The following is a 24,059-nucleotide window of genomic DNA, read 5'->3' as shown; positions in this document are numbered from 1 at the left end:
CAAACCGCTTCTGAATGCGCGTGATGTCCCATATGTATGGGCTCGGGAATGATTCGTTAAACCTTTGTCAGTCAACGCTGCATCCACAGATGCAAGTTAAGGCTTTACTATTCAAGGAGAAGCCATACATCAACACTGTCCGGAAGCACTGCCGATTTCTCTGGGGTCAGTCTCATCTGAGATGGAAAGTAGAACAGTGGAATCATGTTTTGTTGTCTAATGAGTCCACATTTCAAATAGTTTTGGCCTAGACTGGCCTGCTTGCTATCCTGGCCTGACACCAATTGAGAATGTGTGGCACATTATGAAGCGCACTACACGGCAACAGAGGCCCCGTACAATTGCGTAGCTAAAGACCTGCATAATGAACGAATGGAGGAAATTCTAATGCTAAACTTAAACTTGTGTCTTCAGCACCCTAGTGCTTAATAAGTGTTATTAGAATAAACGGTGATGTTACACAGTGGTAAACACTCGACTGTCCCGACCTTTTTTGGAGCGTGTTGCAATCATCTGTTTTGAATTGCGTGTATAATTAACAGAAAAAATAAAGTAAAAAAAATTCCATTCTTTTATTTATAAGATTACTGAATGAATGAAGTAAATGTACAGTTACTGTAACATATACATTTGATATTTATATATTAAAATAAGGTTTGAATTACAAATTAGTACATTTATCTACAACAATGCATTCAATTTATATTTATGTATAATCATATATAAATAGATAACAATTATGCACATAATTCAATTATCATTATACATTTTTTTGAAAAATGATTTACAATAAATACATTTATTGAATATATCACATTTGACATATTTATATGTTTTAAGATTTTAATGAAAATATTGAAAAATATAGCTTAATGTATTTGTATTTATCAGCATATATAAATCTATATAAAATATGTGCTTAAAAATTAAATACATTTATCATAATAATATCTATAATTCATTTATTAATATAATTTCAGAATGAATGAATGTGGTAAATCTACATTTACTGTAATGTATATTATGAATTTGTTATATTTTTCTATGTTATTGTTATTTTATTATCATTATATATTTTTAAGTTTGAAATAAGACATTGTATATTTATTTAAAATATAGAATTATATTGTTACATTTTTTGTCATTTATAAATATATACATATATGCACTTAACATCAATTAATTTATAATATAAATATAAATATTTGTTATTCATAAACAAAAATGAAGTAAATATACATTTACTTTAATGCACATACATTTGATACATCTATATATTTTAGTTTTATATAATAGTGTATAATAGTATATTTATCTAAAATATAGCAATTATATATTTATATTTATTACCACATATAAATATAATGAATAAAAAATATGCATTTAAAATATACATTTATTTATCATCAAAAATATTTATAATAAATTCATTTTAGAAGACTTCAGAATGAATTAATTAAATATACCTTTAGCGCACATATATATATATATATATATATACATAAAAAATATATAGTTGTATTCTAAACTTAACTAAAAAAGAAAAGAGTTTCTACAATAAAATGTAAGAAATAAAAAAAAAAAAGCACCATTCTGTAAGTTCCTTAACTCATCCGTTGCTCACGTACCCTGTTGAAGGCTACCTTCCTCTGCAAAGCCCACCATCAGCTGACCTAATCAAAGCCAACAGGCTTCTGGGATACCTCAAGACTGTTCTGGCCACCTCTATTGACACACAGGTACCTGCAGAAGACAAGCTCTGGCTTTTGTGTGACCCGTCACTGATTGGAAAACTTTAGTAAAAGACCTTTTACTTTCTTTTTTTTGTCAGGATGAAAAGCTTGTTGAGAAAGACAGCACATCTTGGCAGATTCTTGGTGATCCAACGATCCTGGTCACCCTAGCGCATATATTTAAGCACTTTGCACCTCTTATGGTAAACGCTTGCTTAGCATCTCTCTTTTCACAGATATAAGGATCTTTTTATTAAGATGGTTGCATAATTTCCTTAAAATCATAGTGATTCTGCCATGCACAGCTTCATGTATTACTAATGTGTGTGCTTGATAGTGTAAGGTCTACTTGGTGGAAGATGTGCTGATGAACTTCCTGTTGGGTATTCTGGAGGGTGGCGGATCCGTGGACGAACATCCACTTGTACAACAACTGTTAGAACTTTTCTGGCTTCTCATGGAGGTAAAGAGAAAAGTCTCTCAATATAAAGTGTTCGTTCACACAAAAATGAAAATTCTGTCATCATTCTGTCTTCTGTGGAACACAAAGGGAGATGTTTTGTGATTTCTCTTTTCATGCAGGACTACGAAGTGAACGAGTGTTTGAAGCAGCTGATGATGTCATTGCTAAGAGCCTATCGTTTCTCTCCCATCATCCCTGACCTTGGCTTTCAGGTGACAAACTCATTTGCTTTTTAATGACTTCAACCTAAGTGTATATAAACTTCTGAATTCAACTGCAATAGTAATGCGTTGCTTCAAAGGATATTCTGGGTTTAATAATTGTTAAGCTCTATCGACGGCATTTGTGGCATAATGTTGATTACCACCAAAAAATAATTTAGACTTTTTTCTGTAAAGGGCTCATTAATTGAGGATTTACATTTTCCTTGATCTTTTAACATATAAGTGTTCATTGTACTAAAAAAACATATGTTTAGTTTCATAACTCAAAACTTCCTCAACAGAGCATTTGATAAAACCAAGCTCATTCTCTACTTGCCTCTACAAAAACACATCAGTGCCTACTTTACCTTATCACTTCTGTAGCCCCGCCCAGTTGCGGTGAGCAGTGAGATGACCGTGTGAGAGCAGGTCAGTCACGAGCATATAGTCAGAACTGTGGCCATTTAATGTCAAGACTTAAAGGAGAAGCAGCACCAAAAATGAGTGTTTCTGAAAGAGGGTCAGAATGAAAGCGGAAAATGGTCATGTTTTACAAAATATGACTGTTTATTGTGGAAAAAACTTTACCATTAATATAAGTGAACCTCAAGGAACATTAAAATAATACAAAAAGGCAAAAATCTGGGTTACAGTGAGGCACTTACAATGAAAGTGAATCGGGCCAATCCGTAAACGTTAAATACTCTGTTTTAAAATTGTATCTACAAGAGACCAATAATATGCATATTAACATGATTTCTGATTTTATGTTATATCCAGTTATATTGCTATATTGCCATGGCGACCTAAAGGCGTAAACCCTAAAACCGTCAGTGACCGCAAACACTTTGATTTAAAGAACTTTAAACCTCAAATAATACAAGTTGTAAAAGATTCATTCATGTAAGTTAACTGTGCCCTTTTCCTTTCGAAGACTTTATCATCCACTCCGAGAGCTTTGAAGGGCTCAAAAATAAGGGTCATTTGGAATTCACTTTTTAATGAATTTGTATTGGAATTTCTCTTTGAAGAGATCTAACAGCATGATTATCATGATTGTTCTCCCTTCAAAGCTCCCTTTGGAGGGTGATTTATGCCGTTGGGAATGCAGTCTTTTGTCCCAGTGTTGTCCAAGAGTGGAAAGACTGTAGATTAGAAATGTGTATATTTGCTACATTTAGTTAATTTTCATGAGTAAAGTTTTTCTTTTGTTTTGTTTTTTACATTTAAGGAGCACCTATTATGGTTTTTCAAATATTACCTTTCATGTATGTTATATAGCTGTTTGTGAATGTAAAAAAGTCTGCAAAGTTTCGAAAGAGTTATTGACTCCCAAACGAAAGAACCGATTCTGAACACCTGAAACGAGTCGTTAGTAATTTCAGACTTACTTCCTGTACTAACCTACGTAATTTGGTAACAAAAAATCCGCCTCTGGTCTTCATTGGCTGCTCGCGAACAGCTTTGACCCGCCCTCAAACACTACACTAAGCGGTAGACCAATCACAACAGACTTGGGACATCTGACCAATCAGAGCAGAGTAGGCTCTCTGAAAGGAGTTTAGAATGAATGCTTTAAAACGGATCATTGAACGAGTCGTATTTGACACTGGGGGAAAAAGATAATGCTGCAATTTAAATTATGAGCAAATTAAAGTGTTTATTGATCTTGAATGCATGTAAATCTATTGTATGAGACCTTTAAAACAAAATTAGGCATGTTTAAAAACCATAATAGGTGCACTTTAACAACACACCACCAGTGTTAATTTTCACATGGTTTATATTTTAGTCTTTAAATTTGTATTTTGATGAAACTGTCATGTACATTTATGTCATATTCAATAAATTTAGCATATGTTAGTTGATGAAAAAAAAAAAAAAAACATATATCAAACCGTAATAGCCCAAAATTTTAAATATTCAAATTTATTGAAAACAGTATAAAATACTTGGAATTGTTTAAACATGTACAAAAACATATTACAGTTTAATATATACGACTAGTGGCCGACTGATAAAGGTTTTTTAAATTGCCGATACTGATATCTAGAGAGCAAGATGGCCGATATAAATGCTATAAAGTGAGAAAATGTTGACTATCCACTTACAAATCTATTGGTATATTTTGGAACTAACACAAGGGAAAGTTAACACTGCTAAAATGGCCAAATATTGGCCTATTAATCTGCCTGGCTGATATATTGGTCTATCACTAGTCCTGACAACATGAGCTCCTGAAATAATAGGATATAATGAGTTTTCAGATGTATTAGCTACTTTTTAGAACTTACTCTGTTGTGAATCCTTCATGTTTAGATCGTTTCGGATGTTGCATTATGTGTTTTTTAAGGTAGCCAGCATATTCACAGCGCACTTTACGCATTTTGACTAGGCTGTAACTTCAAGTTCAAGTTAATTGGCTTCATTGTCTGTGCAGATGTGAGTTGTAATATTACGTTTATGTTGTGGATATAGCGATGAATCTCACATATATACACTCACCTAAAGGATTATTAGGAACACCATACTAATACTGTGTTTGACCCCCTTTCGCCTTCAGAACTGCCTTAATTCTACGTGGCATTGATTCAACAAGGTGCTGAAAGCATTCTTTAGAAATGTTGGCCCATATTGATAGGACAGCATCTTGCAGTTGATGGAGATTTGTGGGATGCACATCCAGGGCACGAAGCTCCTGTTCCACCACATCCCAAAGATGCTCTATTGGGTTGAGATCTGGTGACTGTGGGGGCCATTTTAGTACAGTGAACTCATTGTCATGTTCAAGAAACCAATTTGAAATGATTCGAGCTTTGTGACATGGTGCATTATCCTGCTGGAAGTAGCCATCAGAGGATGGTACATGGTGGCCATAAAGGGATGGACATGGTCAGGTAGGCCGTGGCATTTAAACAATGCCCAATTGGCACTAAGGGGCCTAAAGTGTGCCAAGAAAACATCCCCCACACCATTACACCACCACCACCAGCCTGCACAGTGGTAACAAGGCATGATGGATCCATGTTCTCATTCTGTTTACGCCAAAGTCTGACTCTACCATCTGAATGTCTCAACAGAAATCGAGACTCATCAGACCAGGCAACATTTTTCCAGTCTTCAACTGTCCAATTTTGGTGAGCTCTTGCAAATTGTAGCCTCTTTTTCCTATTTGTAGTGGAGATGAGTGGTACCCGGTGGGGTCTTCTGCTGTTGTAGCCCATCCGCCTCAAGGTTGTGCGTGTTGTGGCTTCACAAATGCTTTGCTGCATACCTCGGTTATAACGAGTGGTTATTTCAGGCAAAGTTGCTCTTCTATCAGCTTGAATCAGTCGGCCCATTCTCCTCTGACCTCTAGCATCAACAAGGCATTTTCAGCCCACAGGACTGCCGCATACTGGATGTTTTTCCTTTTCACACCATTCTTTGTAAACCCTAGAAATGGTTGTGCGTGAAAATCCCAGTAACTGAGCAGATTGTGAAATACTCAGACCGGCCCGTCTGGCACCAGCAACCATGCCACGCTCAAAATTGCTTAAATCACCTTTCTTTCCCATTCTGACATTCAGTTTGGAGTTCAGGAGTTTGTCTTGACCAGGACCACACCCCTAAATGCATTGAAGCAACTGCCATGTGATTGGTTGATTAGATAATTGCATTAATGAGAAATTGAACAGGTGTTCCTAATAATCCTTTAGGTGAGTGTAGATGCATTTGAGTAACACAATTAACCCTTTGTAAAGTTAATTGTATAGGTGTTCAACTCTTTCTATCCCCAACATACTATGACTGGATTATTTGAATAAATTCTTGCTCGATTTTTCTTTCTTTAAAAATAAATAAATAAATACTGTATTTGCATTGTTAATATCTTGCAGTATTGTTTTCTCGTCACATTTCCGTCAACGGTAGTTTTGAATTAAAACCATTTGATTATCGTCACGATGCATATTTTTCTTCTGGTTTGCATTATTGTTGCCAAACCCAAAACCCTTTGGCTGATCATTTACCTCAGTAATTCTCTTTACGAGATTAACACTGCACGTATCAAGCATACAAAGCTTTTGTGGTGAATCTAAGACGTTCTGACATGTTGTTTTGTAATTTGTGTGTCTGAAAAATGTTTTCTTTCTGTGTCTACTAGATTCATTACCTTCGTTTGACCACAGCAATCCTCCGTCATGAGAAGTCCAGGAAGTTCCTGCTGAGCAACGTTCTATATCCTCTTTATTTATGACGTCAAAACTGTAGCAGTGTTTCATGATATGACAGATTGATAAATGGATGGATGGTTGGATGGACCAGATCAGATTGCTAATGATGCTAGAGCTTCTCTCAGAAAAAAAGTTACCCTAAAGTTCACACTGCTATCTTACACTGGTAAATTAATTTGCAAAAGAACCTCAGGTGTAGATCATTATATTAACTATACACATGTTCCACTGATGTTTGTCTTAGTTGGCTCAGGTGGTATTGCGGGTTGTCCACTAATCGCAGGGTTGGCGGTTCGATTCCCGGCCCACATGACTCCACATGCCGAAATGTCCTTGGGCAAGACACTGAACCACAAGTTGCTCCCAATGGTAGGCTAGAACCTTGCATGGCAGTTCTGCCATCATTGGTGTATGAATGTGTGTGTGAATGGGTGAATGAGACCCAGTGTAAAGCGCTTTGAATACCGCTAAAAAGGCGCTATATAAGTGCAGACCATTTACCATGGATGGCTGGATAGAATAGTTAATATATGAATGCAGTGGATTTGTTAACTTCAGAGTTTTTCAGTCCTTAACAGTGTCACGTTTGATGTGCTGCGGTCTGTGGTCTTCTTCTACATCAAGACCCCTCTGAGGGTGAAGGAAGCGGGGCTAGAGGAGCTCATCCCAACCACATGGTGGCCAACATGCTTCGACAAAGAGGTCAGTGATGTCCTGAAACTAAATCTAAAATCTCACTGTTTTAGTGCAGTATTTAAAACCCTTGCTGCTGAAGAAAGTACATTTACTTAGTTAACTTAGTTTTGAAATGGCTCTAGAGTACAACTCATGGTTGTCACTTATCTCAATAATCAGTGAAATGAGAAAAAGAAATATGGTGACACTTTCTATAAAGCCGTATCTATTTATGATGAATTATTTGGGCTGTTTTTAAGCATTCTAATGTATTCTGTGACACTTTACAATAAGGCTCTAGTTGTTAAGATCAGTAAGTGGATTACTTCATAGGCAACACGCAGCTGAACAGACAACAAACCACACCCAGGCTTGCTTGACAAAATCGATAGCAGATGACACGATCTTGCGTTCAAACACGGATAGATGGAGTGCATTCTGAATGCAGGGAACTCCAGATGGGTTTTAAGTTTTCAAATAAGTTTAACTTGGCAGAGTGACCTTAAAACGCCATCTTGCATGTGCACATTGATGTGTCCTTGAAAAGCCCTTATAAGTCTCAGAAAGATTGACAAATTCAATAGATACGTTTAACAATGCTGGAAAGGGCTGGAGATCCCGGCACCGGCTCATTTGAGGGAAGGAGTTTTGGGGATGAGTGCACGCCGTAGCTGCACAATGGGCAGATCAGTGAAGAGTTTGTTCGTAGAGGAGTGTATGCGTTGTGGAAGTCAGGAGCAGATTTGTAAGAATCCTCCATAGAAGTGTAGAGAGGTGCAGATAACAACGGGCAGCAGACTGGAAGGCAATCACTTTCCCGTCAAGAAGATTGAAGATTTGTGAGCGCAGAGAACAAGCCTACAGCAAGCTGGAAGGTAATCACACTCCCAACACATCGGCAGAGATGGGCAACCAAACACATACGCGAGACAGGACCAACTAGGCAGAGAGTGTGAGGTATGTTTCATCAAACAACAATCTAGCATGGATACTGAGAACTCGAAGGGTTTAAGTAGGGAGTGTATTAGAGGAGAACAAGGTGTTGCTAACATGCTAATTAGTGGCATGATCAGCATTCCCCAGGGAACAATCAATGTTCCCATGGAAACACTGATCATGAAACACTTGGGTTCAGAAAGTCTAAAAAAAAATATCACCTACATCACCACAAGTTGTTTGGGAGGTTTTCAAGAAAAAAAAAAGCCTCTGCTCTCATCCAACAACAATTCAAGTGTCTTCAGTTTACCAGACACTACTGGAACTCCAAATGCGACCGGGTTCTATGGTCAGATGAAACAAAAATAGAGCTTCTTGGCAGCAGAGATGTGTTTGACACACACAGAAATTATGAAATACCCAATGCCCATGATTAAACGTGTTGCTGCATCTTCAATGTTATAAAATGCTATTTGACGAGTTTTGCCACGGCAAGCACCACTGACATTTTCACTCAGGAAATGTACCTATCTTCAATGTTGTGGGGCTGCTTTTCTGCCATAGGTCCTGGACATCTTGTTCGGATACATCGCATCATGGACTCTATCAAATACCAAGAGATAAAAAATCAAAACCTGACTGCCTCTGCCAGAAAGCTTACAATGAGCCAGGATCTGGAGAGATTCTGTATGGATGAATGATCTCAGATCCCTTGCCAGGTGTTCTTCAACCTCATTAGGGAATAAAAGAGAATAGATCCTTCAAATTCAGAGGTCCATGTTGGAGAATCCAAAAGAGAATACTCCGAGCTGTTCTCTTGGCAAAGGGAGGCTGCAGAAAGTACTGAATGAAAGGGTGCCAATAGTTATTGCCAATGCATTTTGAAAAAAATGTAATAAAAAATTTAATAATGAGATTTTCCTTGTTTGATTTGTTTTACTTCAATTAAAGGTTAGATTTTTGTGATTTTAGTTTTTTTCATATGAAAGATCAAAAGGATAAACAATGCAGATTTTACTTCAGAACCTTCTTTGCTCATATTTACCAAGGGTGCCAATATATTTGGCCACTACTGTATAGTTCTTTAGCAGAACTGTAGACAATTTGCCACATTTAACATAGCCTGTGAAGTCAGAACTATCAATCTGGTCACAATTCTTTATAAAAAGATACAATTATAATTTGTATTATTATGTGTTATAAATAGCTTTTATATAAGGGCTTCACAGAAAGTGTTACCTGTAAGTTTCTTGTCAAACACTTGAGCTCTTTTTGAACTGACCCCTTGCGTAAGTGATAAAGTAATAAAAACTTCTTGACTTTCCCACCTGATGTATGTCCAGGGCAAAGATGAGAGAGACACTCGCGAGGAGACGGCAGATGAGAGGCTGAGACGCCGAGCGTATGAGCGTGGCTGTCACAGGCTCAAAAAGAGGATTGAGGGTATATCACACACACACACTCCCTGACTCACACACACAACATTAAATCTGCAATCCTGTCTAGATTTGTGACAGTGTGTGTGTGTGTGTGTGTGTGTGTGTGTGTGTGTGTGTGTGTGTGTGTGCTGTGTGTGTGTGAAGTTGTGGAGGAGTTACAGGTTCAGATCCTCAGGCTAATGCTAAACAACAAAGACAAAGGCACGGTACGTTGATCAGTTTTTTTTTCTCACAGCTTAACTTTTAACCTCTGATGTGTTTCGTCTCCCTATTCTTGAAGATGGCTGTTTTTTGAAATTGATGTATTTTGTATGATTTCCTCAATCTTAGAGGAATAATTTACCAAAAAATGGAAACTCTGTCATCATTTACTTAACATCATTTCAGTCCAAACCAGTTTGATTGCATCTTTTCTGTGGCACACAAATGGAGAAATGTTGAAGTATGTACTGGCCGCTCTTTTCCATAAAATGACAGTGAATGACGACTTGGGGTGTCAAGTTTTGAAATGACAAAAAAGCACTATAAAAGCATCACAAATTGGTTAGTACGACTTGTGCACTTTATTCCAAGTCTTCTGAAGAAATTTGATAACTTTGTGTGAGGAACAGACCAAAATGTACATGATTATTCGCTTAAAACCTTGATATCTGCTACCACTTCCACATCCATTCAAACATCGCTTCTTTAGAAAAAGCATGTCAGTTTTGATGTCAGTGCTGTCATGTGACCAATTATGACACAGCAAGTTTGAATAGGCAAAAGTGCAAATGAGATTTCAGAGCTATAGTGGATGGCAGCAAATTTTCAGTGAATAACAACCTAAATTTCGGTCTGTTCCTCTCACAATGCTTTGGAAGACTACGAATATACTGTATGTGTTTTTATGAAACACATGATGCTTTTTTGGTTATTTTGGAGCTTGATCGCTTGGGTCAACATTCACTTTTGTTGCACAGTAAAGAGCACTCTTGATATTCTTCAACATTTCTCCTGGAAGAAAGAAAGTCATATGGCTTTGGAATGCAATGATTGTGAGTAAATGATGACAGAATTTTCATTTTTGGTTGAATTAATCCTTTAATACACTGTAAAGAGACACTATATGTGCTCCTTCATAGCTGTTTATGTGGCATCTGTTTTATCTGAGTGATTCCGTCCACAGGGAGATGCATCCCGATACATTTTCCTGAACAAATTCCGCAAGTTCCTTCAAGAGAACGCCAGCAACCGAGGGGTAAGCTCACAGAATATCAGTGTTTTCATGTGTTCACGACTGGAAAAATGCTTATGTTGTAGTCTTCAGGCGTCTTTTTTTTAATTATTATTTTATTTAATTTTAATTTTAAATTGTATTATTTTCATATAAATATATATATATATTTTTTTTTATATTAATTTTTTTTTAAATTAAATTAGGGTATAAGAGGTCTGGTTGAGAAATCTGATGTGCTTCAATATGTTATTTTGGCATTAACTTTGCTATATTTTAGCAATATCACACTAGCAGACTAGTATCATCATGGCTGTGACTGAACTGTTATTCAGTACAACAGCACGGTTGTGTGTGATATTGATTTTAAGAAGTTAACATCGAGTAATTAACATTTTAGACACAATATGGCCAGTTATGCTGTCTGTTTTTGCTCCACTAATAATATAGTTCCAAACAAACTATAACCAATCTGATCCGTAACTATCCGTTGTATGAAAACATACAAATATACTACAAATGAATGAATTTGGGCATTTGTGGTAGCATGGGTACTGTCATATTTCAGTAATAAGTGAGGGTTTTGAGTGGTATGATGTTTGCCACACATATGATGTAAAAGTAATCATGTTTGCTGGTGTGTTCAGAACCCCACAGTGTTGTGTCCTCCTGAATACATGGTGTGTTTCTTACACCGGCTCATCGCGGCCATCAGGAGTTACTGGGATGAAGGCAAGAGGAAAATTCCAGGATCAATCAGCAGTGAAGGTTCACAGCACAGATATCCACTGATGATAAAATGGGTGAAATGCGGGGGGATGGTGGTGTGCCTTCCCAGCCTTCTTTGGCCTGGGATGGGAAAGGAGAGAAAAAAAAAAAACAGGCGAGGGAAAGGCGAATATGGAGTGACAGCGAGAGAGAGAGAGCGAGAGAGAGAGAGAGAGAGAGAGAAAAAAAGAGAAACTCGACTCACCGGTTCTATGATGCGCCGTCGCATTGTCCTTGATCAATCCTCCACCCTCTCAGGAGGACAATATGCGCTCCTCCCCAGGCAGACCAGAGTCAAACCCCAGACCCCCAGCGGACAGAATGCCCCTCCGCGTTTCTGGCAGCACATGGGGAAACCCCTCCGCCCCTGGCAGCGATCCTACTGCTCTAGGTGGTTGGGGAGTGGATTCCCGCCTCCCCTCAAACCCTCCTCATTTCTGCCGGCCAGCAGGGCACTCCTCCACTCCTGGCAGCGGCTCCATCCCTCCAGGTGGTCAGGGAGTCCAGTCCCTACTCGCCTCGCGGACGGCGGCCGTACACTGCGTCCGGGCGGTCGGGGTACTCCGTCCCCCGGCGGATGGTAGCGGCGCTCCCCTGGGTGGATGTCAGTGTCGAGGACTCTACGACGGGCATCCCTCCTCATTCCCGGGTTTCGGCACCAATGTAAAGGGGTTAAGATGGGCAAGGGTGGGCAGGAGGCGAGAACCGGCTTGACAATATTAAAAATAGTTTAATGATAAACTTAAACAAAAACATAAACTCATACAGGGCAGCTGCCCATAGTTCTCTCTCTCTCTCTCTCGAACTGCCGTCTCCGGTCGCCTTTATCCCTCGCTCCCCTCATCAGGCTGATTGGTGTCCGGGCTTGGATCATTCCGGCCCCAGCCTCCTCCGCACTACAGAGGACTATTGTTTTAATTATGAAATTGTAAGAATTATATTTAATATGCACTTATCCTAAACCCTTACAAAATTTGGAAAACATGTGTGTTTCAGGTCATTTTTGTGTTTTTAACTGATTTGTCTTGATTAAACTCGGTTGAATATAGAATAATCACAACATTAATAAGCAGTAATAAAGTTGTCAAAGAGCTTGCAAGAATGAGTTCAGGGTCTCTTCAGACCTTGTACTGTATACATTGTATTTGTGTTTCTTTCAGATGCCTACGTGCCCCCTCAACTCTTCTACAACGGGAAGGTTGAATACTTTGACCTTCAACGGTTGGGAGGGCTTCTCTCGCATTTGAAGAAAACACTCAAAGGTTAGTAAAAAGTGCAACTGAACTCTTTCTTTCACTGTGTTTTTTTATTTTCACTGTGTGCAATTGCACTAAAGACCACCAGAGGGAGCAGAAGTTCAATTTATTTTGAGTGTTTCGCTGTTACTGATGGCAGAGAAAAACCAATGACTGAGTTCAGTCCTCTAAAGACAATGAATACTACTTTCCTCTCTTATTCAACAACAGAATGTAATACCTTGTTCTGCCTAGTGATTTTCCAAAGCTTGTATGTCCAGACATAAAATGAGATATGCGTTCCCTATAAATTATGTCCCCATTATGTTTGTTTTGCTTTGCCACCTTTGAAATGTTGCTATTGATCTTCGCAAAGCTGCAGACAGAATTGTTTAAATCGATTAATCTCATAAATTAGTTTTAAATTAAGACGAAATGAATTATATGGTGCTTTTTAGGTTTCTAATTATGTTTCTGACTGATTTATTAACCTCAAAAACAAGAGATGGCCGTTATTTTGATTTGTGGCGTCATTTCATTTTCTGAAATGATGGGATAAAATGGATGCCGGCGTCATTCAGTAAGACTAGGATGCTTATAGGTATTGATTTCGTTCAAGGCAGAGTCCCATTCCGCAACAATATTGTCAAACAGCTGGGAAGATGCAGAGAGAGAATGAGGATGAATGAAGGAAGAGGTGGAGCGTCGTGTCTTTTATGTGATGATGGGTTGTTTGTGGTTACCACTGGGTGATTTCACTCTGTCTAATGCATTTTGGAGGAATCTGGCCAAACGTTTTGGCTGGATTTCCGAGAATGAACTGAGGTGATGAGTGGATATTCTCATGCATTTACATTCTCATGCATTTACATTCTACTGTGTATGGAAATGATATATTGCAGCGTTGAGGAATCTACTTCAAAACTGTACAAGCTTCTGCAATCTTCTCTTATTAAATTAGCTGTAGCCTAACTATCCTTTTTAAAAATGTAGTGAGCTAGATTAAAGCCACATTAAATAAATATTTCCAATCAGGGAGTAAAAAAACAAAGCAAAACTGACAAACAAAATATGCGCAGTTCGGAGGTTGCATTTTTGCATTTATATTCCACAGACGGTTAGGTTTAGGGGGTTTGGGTTAATAAAATTTGCATTCCTGTTGACTCTATTATGTCATTTACAAATTAAAAATGCAACTCACTATCGGCACTACTCTGTGGACATTTCACCTGGAAACTGGACCTCAAACCGCCCATACGTTAAACAACACTTCCAGCTTCGGCCACTGGGGGCAGTGATTCACATTTTTGGAAAGCACAGACCGATTTCAGTTGAAGAACTTTCGACCTACTGTTGCCGAATTCAAGGTGAATAAACTTGAATACAAATGAATTGCATATATGCACAAAATACAACTAACAAACCTTGAAAAATTACTTTTATATAATCCAGTTGAAAACATGTGGATTAATTAATTTTAAGGATTGGCACACAACACATTCATTCGCGCTGTATGTTTATTTGTGCACAACCCCTTTGAAAAAAAGGGCAATATAAAATGTGAAAGGATTTCACTGGAAATAGGCCACTGCCCAGGGATCTTAGACATATCAGTTTTAATCTACTCTGATTTGGGATGCACTTATCCTAATCTAGCATGCTATACAGGATGGATTGTATGCAAATTGGAAATCAACCAGGGATTTATTCTTTGATATTAAAATGAAAGCCATCTTCAGTTGTTTTTGTGTATGTGTGATGTGTGTTTCCATTGGTGGAGAGAGGCGAAGCACATCATTACTCATGTCAGGAATCACAACTTGACTGTAGCGAGGTTTGAATTTCATTAACTCTCATTCACTCTCTCCCCGTCTTGTATCCTGAAACACTCATCTCCCTCTGGTGTTCCTGTTCTCTGTCCTTGTTTGATTAAATGCTGATGATAACATTGTTTCTGTTCCTGCATCGTCTCCCTGCTGAGTCTGTTCAAAACATCTCCTTCAGCTGACGTGCTTCTGCTGCTTGATAGAACTCGTTCTGATGCTTTTGTTTCCGCAAATCTCGACTTTGAAACGGTTGAGTGAAGAATGGCAAACATTTGTTGCATTCTTTTTTGTCGACATGACTGTTTGGAGTCGTTAACATCAGTAGCTGGGTTTCCATCCTCATGTTTTTTTAAATTTTGGGATGTACACACTAAGATGCCAAATTTGGTCCAAAATGTGCATAAAAATGGGGCGCCTGTGGCTCAGGTTGTAGAGTGGGTCGGTTGCCAATCGCAGGGTTGGTGTTTCGATTCCCGGCCCACACGTCTCCACATGCTGAAGTGTCCTTGGGCAAGACACTGAACCCCAAGTTGCTCCCAATGGTAGGCTAGCACCTTGCATGGCAGCTCTGCCGCCATTGGTGTATGAATGTGTGTGAATGGGTGATTGGGACACAGTGTAAAAAAGGTTAAAAAAGGCCCTATATAAGTGCAGGCCATTTACCATAAAAAGGTGGATTTTTTAAAATTTGTTTTTAATCTGGTTCTTCTCTTCGCAACTTGGATATGAATTTGCCTAGTTTTGACAAATGACCCTGAAGAATGTACCTTTAAGGAGCCTGTCCACCCAGTGGCCATCTTGAAAACTCCCTTGGGCAACTATTTTCGATTTTTATAGTGATTTATACACACTCGCTATGACGCTGCCGAATCCTCAATCTGGGTCTCATCTTATTCAGCTCATTAACATTGCAGTGTTGACTTTTAAACCACTGTCATCATCCTCAATATGGTCGTTATCTTTAATTTAATCAATTTTTTCATAACCTGGCTATTTATTGTTTTTTGATTGCATTTATTATTGATTTAGGTCACATTTTAATATGAATCTTGATGACAATTGCAACATAATACATGCAAGAATGGCAAGAGTTTTGATTACATGACCAAATGCCATTAGTCAATTTGACATTTTGTTCTTCAGCACTTTAAATCGCTCTCCACTGAAGTACATTCAACTTTTTGCCCCAACCTTCACTAAACAACATCCATTTTAGGCCAAATGAAGGACCTCTGCGCTTTTACTCTAACCTCGATGACTCAATCTAATGGCTTTATCAAGGTCAAGCTTGATGTTTTTATTGCATGTGTTCTTCATCTTTTGAACAGCAAGACAACTGTACTCTGATCCAAGCCAGTTTAATTTTCCTTGTCTGGGGCTCAACAATATGGATGGCCCAATGGGCCAGTGTGAAAGTGTTTCAGGCCGGTGTTTTGTTGTCACTACTTATTACATTTGTATATCACGTTCATGTGATTTTGATGTCTTGCAGACATTCCATATTCTTTGATAAATTAACATTGTTGTGCAAAATGAGTCACCCAGGTAACATTATATACAGTAGCTGGCTACCATAAGATTAGTTTTTTCAAAGTTGCAAGACTAACTTGTCATAGAGGCCGTTCAGACCAAACGTGTTCTTTCGCTAAATAATACACGATGCAGCACAAGCCATTTCGAGACACAAGACACACTTTGTTGACATTCTTTTTACTTTACACGGCATCTTAAAACACACGCTAGACACTGAAAAACAGCTGGATGAAGCCATCCGAAATCACTTTTGTTGTTGTCGTCCTCATTATGCAAGTTGCTTTGGATAAAAGCGCCTGCTAAATGAATAACTGTAAATGTAATTAAGCAAATTAATAGCTGTTAACTGCATACACCAATATTTGCTTAGAAAGGCCCATAAATAAAGTTAATTCAATATAGTTATGCATAATAGTAATTTATATATATATATACTGTGATAGTTTACGTTCGTGGGCATTGGAGGAGTCAGGAGACAATGAAACAGGCTCAAGGTCAGTCTTTTTAATTACTGTTCAGATACACAATCAACGGTAACCGTAGATAACATAAAAACCTCGCAGAGAAATGAAAGCACTCTTAAATGTTAACACTTTCTCCTTATCAGGTCTCCCCTCCGCCATCACTATATTAAGAGACAGGTGTTAGAGTAATTGCAACCCAGGTGACGAGCCTGGCATGGGGGGGGGGGGCGTGGTCATGTGTCTGTCTGCGGGAGAGGGAAATCAGTAAGGCGTGTGTGTGTGTGTGTGTGTGTGTGTGTGTGTGTGTGTGTGTATATATCAAAATCAGAATGGAATATTTTTTGGTACATGTGCAATACACAGAATATAAAACAAGGTAAGAGGATAAATAAACATACAAATAATAGGACATATAACAGAATGGCATATGTACATGTGCAAGTGGTAATGTATGTGCAAGGTAGAATTTACACATGTACATGAGATATGTATTTACATTATCGCACTATGGGGGAGTCCTGAGGTAGTTTAATTGTTCGTGAGGAAAATGGCCTGAGGGTAAAAACTGTTCTTGCTGTTGCACCTTGATGTTCTGGTGCTTAGCGCTCTGTAGCTCCAGCCAGAGGGCAACAGTTAAAAAAAAGGAGTGGGCTGGGTGTTTGGGGTCCAGAGTGATCCTACCTGCATGTTTCATCACTCTGGAAATGTACAGGTCTTGGAGGGTGGGCAGGGGGGCACCAATAATCCTCTCAGCAGTCCTGACTGTCCGTTGAAGTTGCCTTCTGTCTGATTTGGTGGCTGAACCAAACCAGACAGTTATTGATGTATACAGGACAGACTCAGTGACGGCCGAGTCTGCCTTGAACTTCCTTGTGTGTGTGTGTGTGTGTATATATATATATTTAAGCAATATCACAGGAGCAAGAGTGTGATATGACGCTACATCAGCACTGCTATGATTCTGCCGCAGGCTGAGTGCCGTAGGTAATCACAGCAGTGCTGATATAGCGTCATATAGCACAATTGCAAGTGTGATGTTGCTTATATATGACAGTTCAATGAACAAGTCAATTTAAAAAAAAATTGAAAAACTGAGTGCGGTCAAATGATGTGTCCAATCCTTCGTTAGTAATTCAAAAATGTCACTTCAGAAATAGTAACACACAATGAAACCGCAATGTCCTCTGCCATTTTAAACAGTATGTATCCAATGTGGAAAATCCAGTAAGAGTTAAGCACCTTGAGTTCTGAAATCAATCAGACTCAGCTGTGCTGAGCCTTAATGCTGTAGTTGTTCGTTTAAAGCTGTTTAAAGCTATGTCCTAGCTTTAATAATGTATTAGTAATACAAGCGATCATGGAGCGCTGTTCTATGTAAACAGTGACTGACGGATTCACTTCACGTCACCAAATGGCTCATATTTCACATAAAAATTATCTTTTTCCTCCACCTGCTGGCTAACATATGTAATGTAAAAATTTTTTTTTGTAAAAATAGACACGCTCTTAACACATATGCACTGCTCTTAAACTTTAGTTTAGAATGGCATGAACGCAAGCGGAGTGATACACACACAGTGAAGCGTCCGAGTGCTGATGGTTCCAGACCATCAGTGCTTATGGAACGTCTCTTGTCCAATCAGATTCGAGGACTGGAACTAACTATTGTATGTGTATAGTGTGTGTGTGTGTGTGTATATATATACAGTATATATACAGTATATATATATATATATATATATATATATATATATATATATATATATATACACACACACACACACACACACACACACACACACACACACACCGATCAGCCAAAACATTAAAACCACCTGCCTAATATTGTGTAGGTCCCGCTCTTGCCGCCAAAACAGTGCCATTCCGCATCTCAGAATAGCATTCTGAGATGCTATTCTCTCATCACTATTGTACAGAGAGGTTATCTGAGTTACTGTAGACTTCACCAGTTCGAATCAGTCTGTGTCACATTAAAATTAGCTAAAACATCACATCTGGAGAGCTCTAAATTCTGTTGTGCTTTGTCCAGTTTTTAAGAATGCATCCTGTGTGACCAACTCTCATTCTGTGGCTGTGCTGCTTTTTTTTGCGATGCGCTGACTGCCCCCCGCTGACACTTCTCTTTAAAACACGAAGTTACATGTGCTTCAATATTGAATTGCTCCGATGGTAAAAAACAAAAAACACTTTCATTATGGAATTTAAGTATGGGACATGAGGTATAAATAAATGTGTTATTTTTTTAAATACAGTCAGCAATCACACTGAAATAATGCGTTAAATCGACAGCCCTAGTTAAAACATAATTTTCACTGTTATCTTTAGATGACCTCGCGGCAAAGGCCAACATCATCATAGACCCAGCGGAGATCCAGTCCACCTCCATGGATGATCTGGATGAGGATGAGGAGACTGGAGCTGCCCAGGTACATTTAAAACTGTCAGGTTTTAATGCGTGGCAGTAAAGTTAACTTGACTTGGATGAGATGTTGATACTCTGCTCCATACAGTTAAAGGGTTTGTTCGCTCAAAAATTCTAATTTTGAGCTGAGAATGCTTAATCACATGAATCATGTGGTCCTTTGGAGTCTAGACATTGAGTAAGAATGACATTGTGTGTTTGTGTGGATAAACCACAGAGACCATCTGGCGCTGTTGCCATGGGTGGTGCTTTGGCCCGGCCCAGCTGGTTAAGTTCCCCGACGCTTGGCAGAGCCAACCGCTTCCTGAGCACCGCTGCCGTCAGCCTCATGACCCCTCGACGACCTCTTGCTCCACTTGAGAAGGTCAAGGTCCGGACTCTTGCTGTTGAGCAGCGGACAGAGGAAGACAGTAAATCCATTTAACACTTTTTATTTCACCTGACAAAGCATAAACAGAGCTAAAATACTTCTGCTTGTTAAGATAGTGGCAATGGGAATAAATGTTTAAATTGCAATTGTCAGATCTCTATTATGGTACTAGCACTTTCCATTAAGGGCCTGAAGTTTGGTTTCCCATTGCTTAAATAAAATAGCTCACAATTTTGTTATTAGTTTTTATGTTCATTACTCTAATACGAATTCACACAAATTGGGATTTGAAACTGTTTAGAATATTCCCAAAATTTGGTAACAGGGTTGAAAAAATTGCAAACCTAATTTAAACAGCAAAAAATGTCTCTTACGTTTTATTTGTTTGGTGTTTATTTCAAGATAATAAAATTCACACAAATCTGGGTTAATTCTGTATTTAGAAGCATCCAAAATTAGTTTGGGGGTTGAAAAAATAACAAACCTTATTTGAAATAAACAAAAAATTAATAAAAAAAAATATTATGTTTTATTATTAGATATTCAAATTCACACAAATCAGGGTTTTAAACTATATATAAGCACTGCCTAAAATTAGGTAACAGGTTTGAAATAATTGCAACTCTCATATAAAATAAACAGAAAAATAAATGGCTAATCATTTTAATTAATTAATTAATTAATTTTATTGCCTGATGATAATACAAATTTACATAAATTATTTAGACACGGCCCAAAATTTGGTAACAGGGTTGACAAATTGTAAACCTCATACAAAATAGACAACAAAACATAATTTTGTTTATTATTTATTTAGTTTTTGTTTATTGCTTGATTATAACTGAAAATAAAACCGCTTATAAAAATGTAACCTCCTGAGCTTGACGATTAACTTTTTCTGAAGGTTAAGCACCACCTTTTATAACAGTACATTGGTGATAAAGAAAAAAACAAGATATTTCTTAGAGTTTCAGGCCCTGTTTGTACCATAATTGTGGAAAGTGACTATTATTATAATAATTATTAAGTTATTCAAATTACTTATTTAAATCTTTAGCTGACACCTAATGCCAAGCGAACCTCAATTTATAACTACTCAAGAAGTTTGCTGGAAACCAATTAGCTTAGCTAAGAATATATGTAAAAGCAAGTCTTTTATCTACACTGGCGACAAAAGTTTGAAATATTGTACAGATTTAGCTGTTTTGGAAGAAAATTGGTACTTTAATTCACCAAAGTGGCATTCAACTGATCACAGAGTATAGTCAGGACATTACTGATGTAAAAAACAGCCCAATTTCCAGCAGCCATGCCTCCAACACTTTAGTCTTGAGTAATCATGCTAAATTGATAATTTGGTTCTAGAAAATCACTTGTCATTATATCAAACACAGTTGAAAACTATTTGGTTCCTTAAATGAAGCTTAACATTGCAATAGACTGGCATGTCTTAAGGTCAATATTTGGTCAAAAATGGCAAAGAAGAAACAACTTTCTATTGAAACTCATCAATCAATCATTGTTTTGAGGAATGAAGACTCTTCAATGATTGAAATTATTATTGAAAAAAAAAAACTGAAGATTTCATACAATGGTGTACTCTACAGTCTTCAAAGACAAAGGACAACTGGCTCTAACAAGGACAGAAAGAGATGTGGAAGACCAGATGTGCAACTAAACAAGAGGATAAGTACATCAGAGTCTCTAGTTTGAGAAATAGACGCCTCACATGTCCTCCGCTGACAGCTTCATTGAATTCTACCCGCTCAACACCAGTTTCATGTACAACAGTAAAGAGAAGACTCAGTGGTGCAGCCTTATTGGAAGAATTGCAAAGAAAAATACACTTTTGTAACAGAAACCCAAAAAGAAAAGGTTAGAGTGGGCAAAGAAACACAGACATTGTACAACAGATAATTGGAAAAGTGTTATGGATCTTAACCACATTGAGCTTTTGTGGGGTCAGCTAGACTGTAAGGTGCGTGATAAGTGTCAGACAAGAGTGCTACAGGAAGTGTGGGGTGAAATGTCACCTGAGTATCTGGACAAACTGACAGCTAGAATGTCAAAGATCTGCAAATAAAGCTGTCATTGCTGCATGTGGAGGATTTTTTGATGAGAACTCTTTAAAGAATTTTAAGAAGTTCTGATTTTTTTTTCAAATTGTAACTACTTTTTTCACATTATTAATGTCCTGACTATACATTGTGATCAGTTGAATGCCACTTTGGTGAATAAAAGTACCAAATTAATTAATTAACTGCTCATCTTCCTATTTCTTTCTTGCTCCCTGCCAATTCTCTCACCCCTTCTTCCCCTCTGCCACCTCCAGTCGAGGGAAGCCATGGTAACGATGGCCTGTTGCTGGGGCGACCGTTAGAAGAGCCCGACCAGCCAATCACAGAGAAGTCCCTGTTGGAGATTCTGGATGGAGTTGTGATGATGTACAATCTGAGCGTCCATCAACAGCTTGGCAAGGTACAGGACCAAGAGAACAAAACACGGCCCTTTGGGATATGTCTGTATGACAAACTGACCCGACCACCTCGATCATGTCATCCGCGATTGCAGTCTGTAATGATTGATGAGGTCTTTTTTCGTTTTTTAATTCTCTGCTGATGAAACACAAAACACAAGTGGTGTTTTGTTGTTCATAAAAAAACTGGTTATATAATCTCAAAGTTTTTTGTGCTCATTCTTTTCACACACTTTTTAAATTTTTTTGTAGATTCATATATTTATATAGAAAAACATACTATATATATATATATATATATATATATATATATATATATATATATATATACACACAGCCAAAACATTGAAACCACCTGCCTGATATTGTGTAGGTCCTCCTCGTGCTGCCTAAACAGTGCCATCCCGCATCTCAGAACAGCATTCTGATATTCTATTCTTCTCAGCACAATTGTACAGAGTGGTTATCTGAGTTACTGTAGACTTTGTCAGTTCAAACCAGTCTGGCCGTTCTCTGTTGACCTCTCTCATCAGCAAGACATTTCCATCCACAGAACTGCCGCTCACTGGATGTTTTTTGTTTTTGCACCATTCTGAGTAAATTCCATAGTTTTAACCATTTTTTAAAATTCTTTCCCACTCCCTATCCTCCAATACCAATTTCAAATCTTAAGAGCTGTTGAATCACCAAGACTCTGAATCAATGAGGAGTAATACACTGATGCTTCATGCCCCTTTCCAAAGGCTGTGAGCACCATACAGAGGGTGTCTGCAGCTTTAGGGGGCTGTGTACTACCACCAAGTATAGAACAAAGTAAATGGCACAAATATAATTATCTGAAAAATTGAGACCTAGAAATCCCAAATTGCTGTGTTATATTTTCAAATGATCACAAGGTCAAGTGTAGCAAAACCCATCTCAAGGGGACTTGTTAATACACTTTTTAGGGTGAATATCAAAATTAAACAAATGGGAAACCTTTGTCCATACTGAATGTAAGTGTGAATAATGGGATGAATTTTTACTTCTCCAGGCAGTTTGATAGAAAGACTTTGCAATTGTGAGATTGGGTCAAGGACCGCTTGTTCAATATAGTACCAGGTAGGGGCTCTCTCAGGTGGAAAAGTCCAATGGGCCAAGTGTCTAAGATTAAAAGCAAAGTAATAAAACAACATTTTGGGGAGGCCTAAACTTCCTTTGTCAGTTGTCTATTTAACTTACTGAAATGCAACCAAGGTCGTTTACCATTCCAAATAAATGACTTCGATATTCTCTCAAATTTTTTAAAGTAAGAAAGAGGAATTCTAGGGGGAGAGTCTGTAGTAGAAAATAGAATTTTGGGATACTTTTCATTTTTAGATCATTGACTATCCCTGCCATAGACATGTAGTGAACCCCACATATCAACATCGCACGAGAACATTTTCATTAATGGATCAAAATGAACTCTAACTAAATCTCTCACATTTGCTGGAAATAAAATGCCTAAATACCAAATGCCTTGCTTGGGCCATTGAAAGGCGCCAGGTTGGAAAGCCGTGGCAGGGTAATATGCTGTCAGAGCAAGAGATTCCGATTTAGACCAGTTCACCCTGTATCCTGAAAATTTGGAGAAGGAATTAATAATTTTACTGAGGCTAGGCATAGATCTAATTTGGTTGGAGACAAATAATAATATATCGTCTGCATAGAGTGGAAGTTTATGTACCACACCTGCTATTACAACACCAGGAAAATCACCCTCTTATTGTGGCTGCTAATGTTTCCAGGGCAAGACAGAACAATAAAAGAGAGAGAGGACAGTCTTGCCGGGTTTCCCTACCAATAGAAAAATAATCTGAAATGAATCCATTAGTTTGCACTGCTGCTAACGGTTGTTTATAATGTAACTTAATCCACCCAACAAAAGTGTTCCCAAACCTTTACATTTCCAAAATCTTAAAACAATATTCCCATTCCACCCTATCAAACGCCTTCTCAGCATCAAGTGAGATGGCAGCAATCAGGGTCTGATCATTTGCTATTGACCACATAATTATAAAATAATATTTATAAAACGTCTAATATT

General features: G+C 38.0%; 1 protein-coding gene across 1 annotated transcript in view; it reads left to right on the top strand.

Annotated features, from left to right (window-relative positions):
- Nucleotides 1-24,059, top strand: part of LOC127639360 (E3 ubiquitin-protein ligase RNF123-like) — a 176,008-nt gene that overhangs the window by 7,359 nt on the left and 144,590 nt on the right. The window contains exons 11-24 of the mRNA XM_052121316.1: nucleotides 1,625-1,739; nucleotides 1,832-1,936; nucleotides 2,071-2,196; nucleotides 2,316-2,408; nucleotides 6,544-6,617; nucleotides 7,198-7,315; nucleotides 9,568-9,667; nucleotides 9,808-9,869; nucleotides 10,829-10,900; nucleotides 11,524-11,644; nucleotides 12,805-12,906; nucleotides 19,049-19,149; nucleotides 19,363-19,555; nucleotides 21,848-21,993. Coding sequence (XP_051977276.1) covers nucleotides 1,625-1,739; nucleotides 1,832-1,936; nucleotides 2,071-2,196; nucleotides 2,316-2,408; nucleotides 6,544-6,617; nucleotides 7,198-7,315; nucleotides 9,568-9,667; nucleotides 9,808-9,869; nucleotides 10,829-10,900; nucleotides 11,524-11,644; nucleotides 12,805-12,906; nucleotides 19,049-19,149; nucleotides 19,363-19,555; nucleotides 21,848-21,993 — 1,528 coding nt within the window. The remainder of the gene's footprint in view (nucleotides 1-1,624; nucleotides 1,740-1,831; nucleotides 1,937-2,070; nucleotides 2,197-2,315; nucleotides 2,409-6,543; nucleotides 6,618-7,197; nucleotides 7,316-9,567; nucleotides 9,668-9,807; nucleotides 9,870-10,828; nucleotides 10,901-11,523; nucleotides 11,645-12,804; nucleotides 12,907-19,048; nucleotides 19,150-19,362; nucleotides 19,556-21,847; nucleotides 21,994-24,059) is intronic.

This window comes from Xyrauchen texanus, chromosome 48 (genome assembly GCF_025860055.1).
Source record: "Xyrauchen texanus isolate HMW12.3.18 chromosome 48, RBS_HiC_50CHRs, whole genome shotgun sequence".
Lineage (NCBI taxonomy): Eukaryota > Metazoa > Chordata > Actinopteri > Cypriniformes > Catostomidae > Xyrauchen > Xyrauchen texanus.
This window is presented reverse-complemented; position numbering and strand designations above follow the sequence as displayed.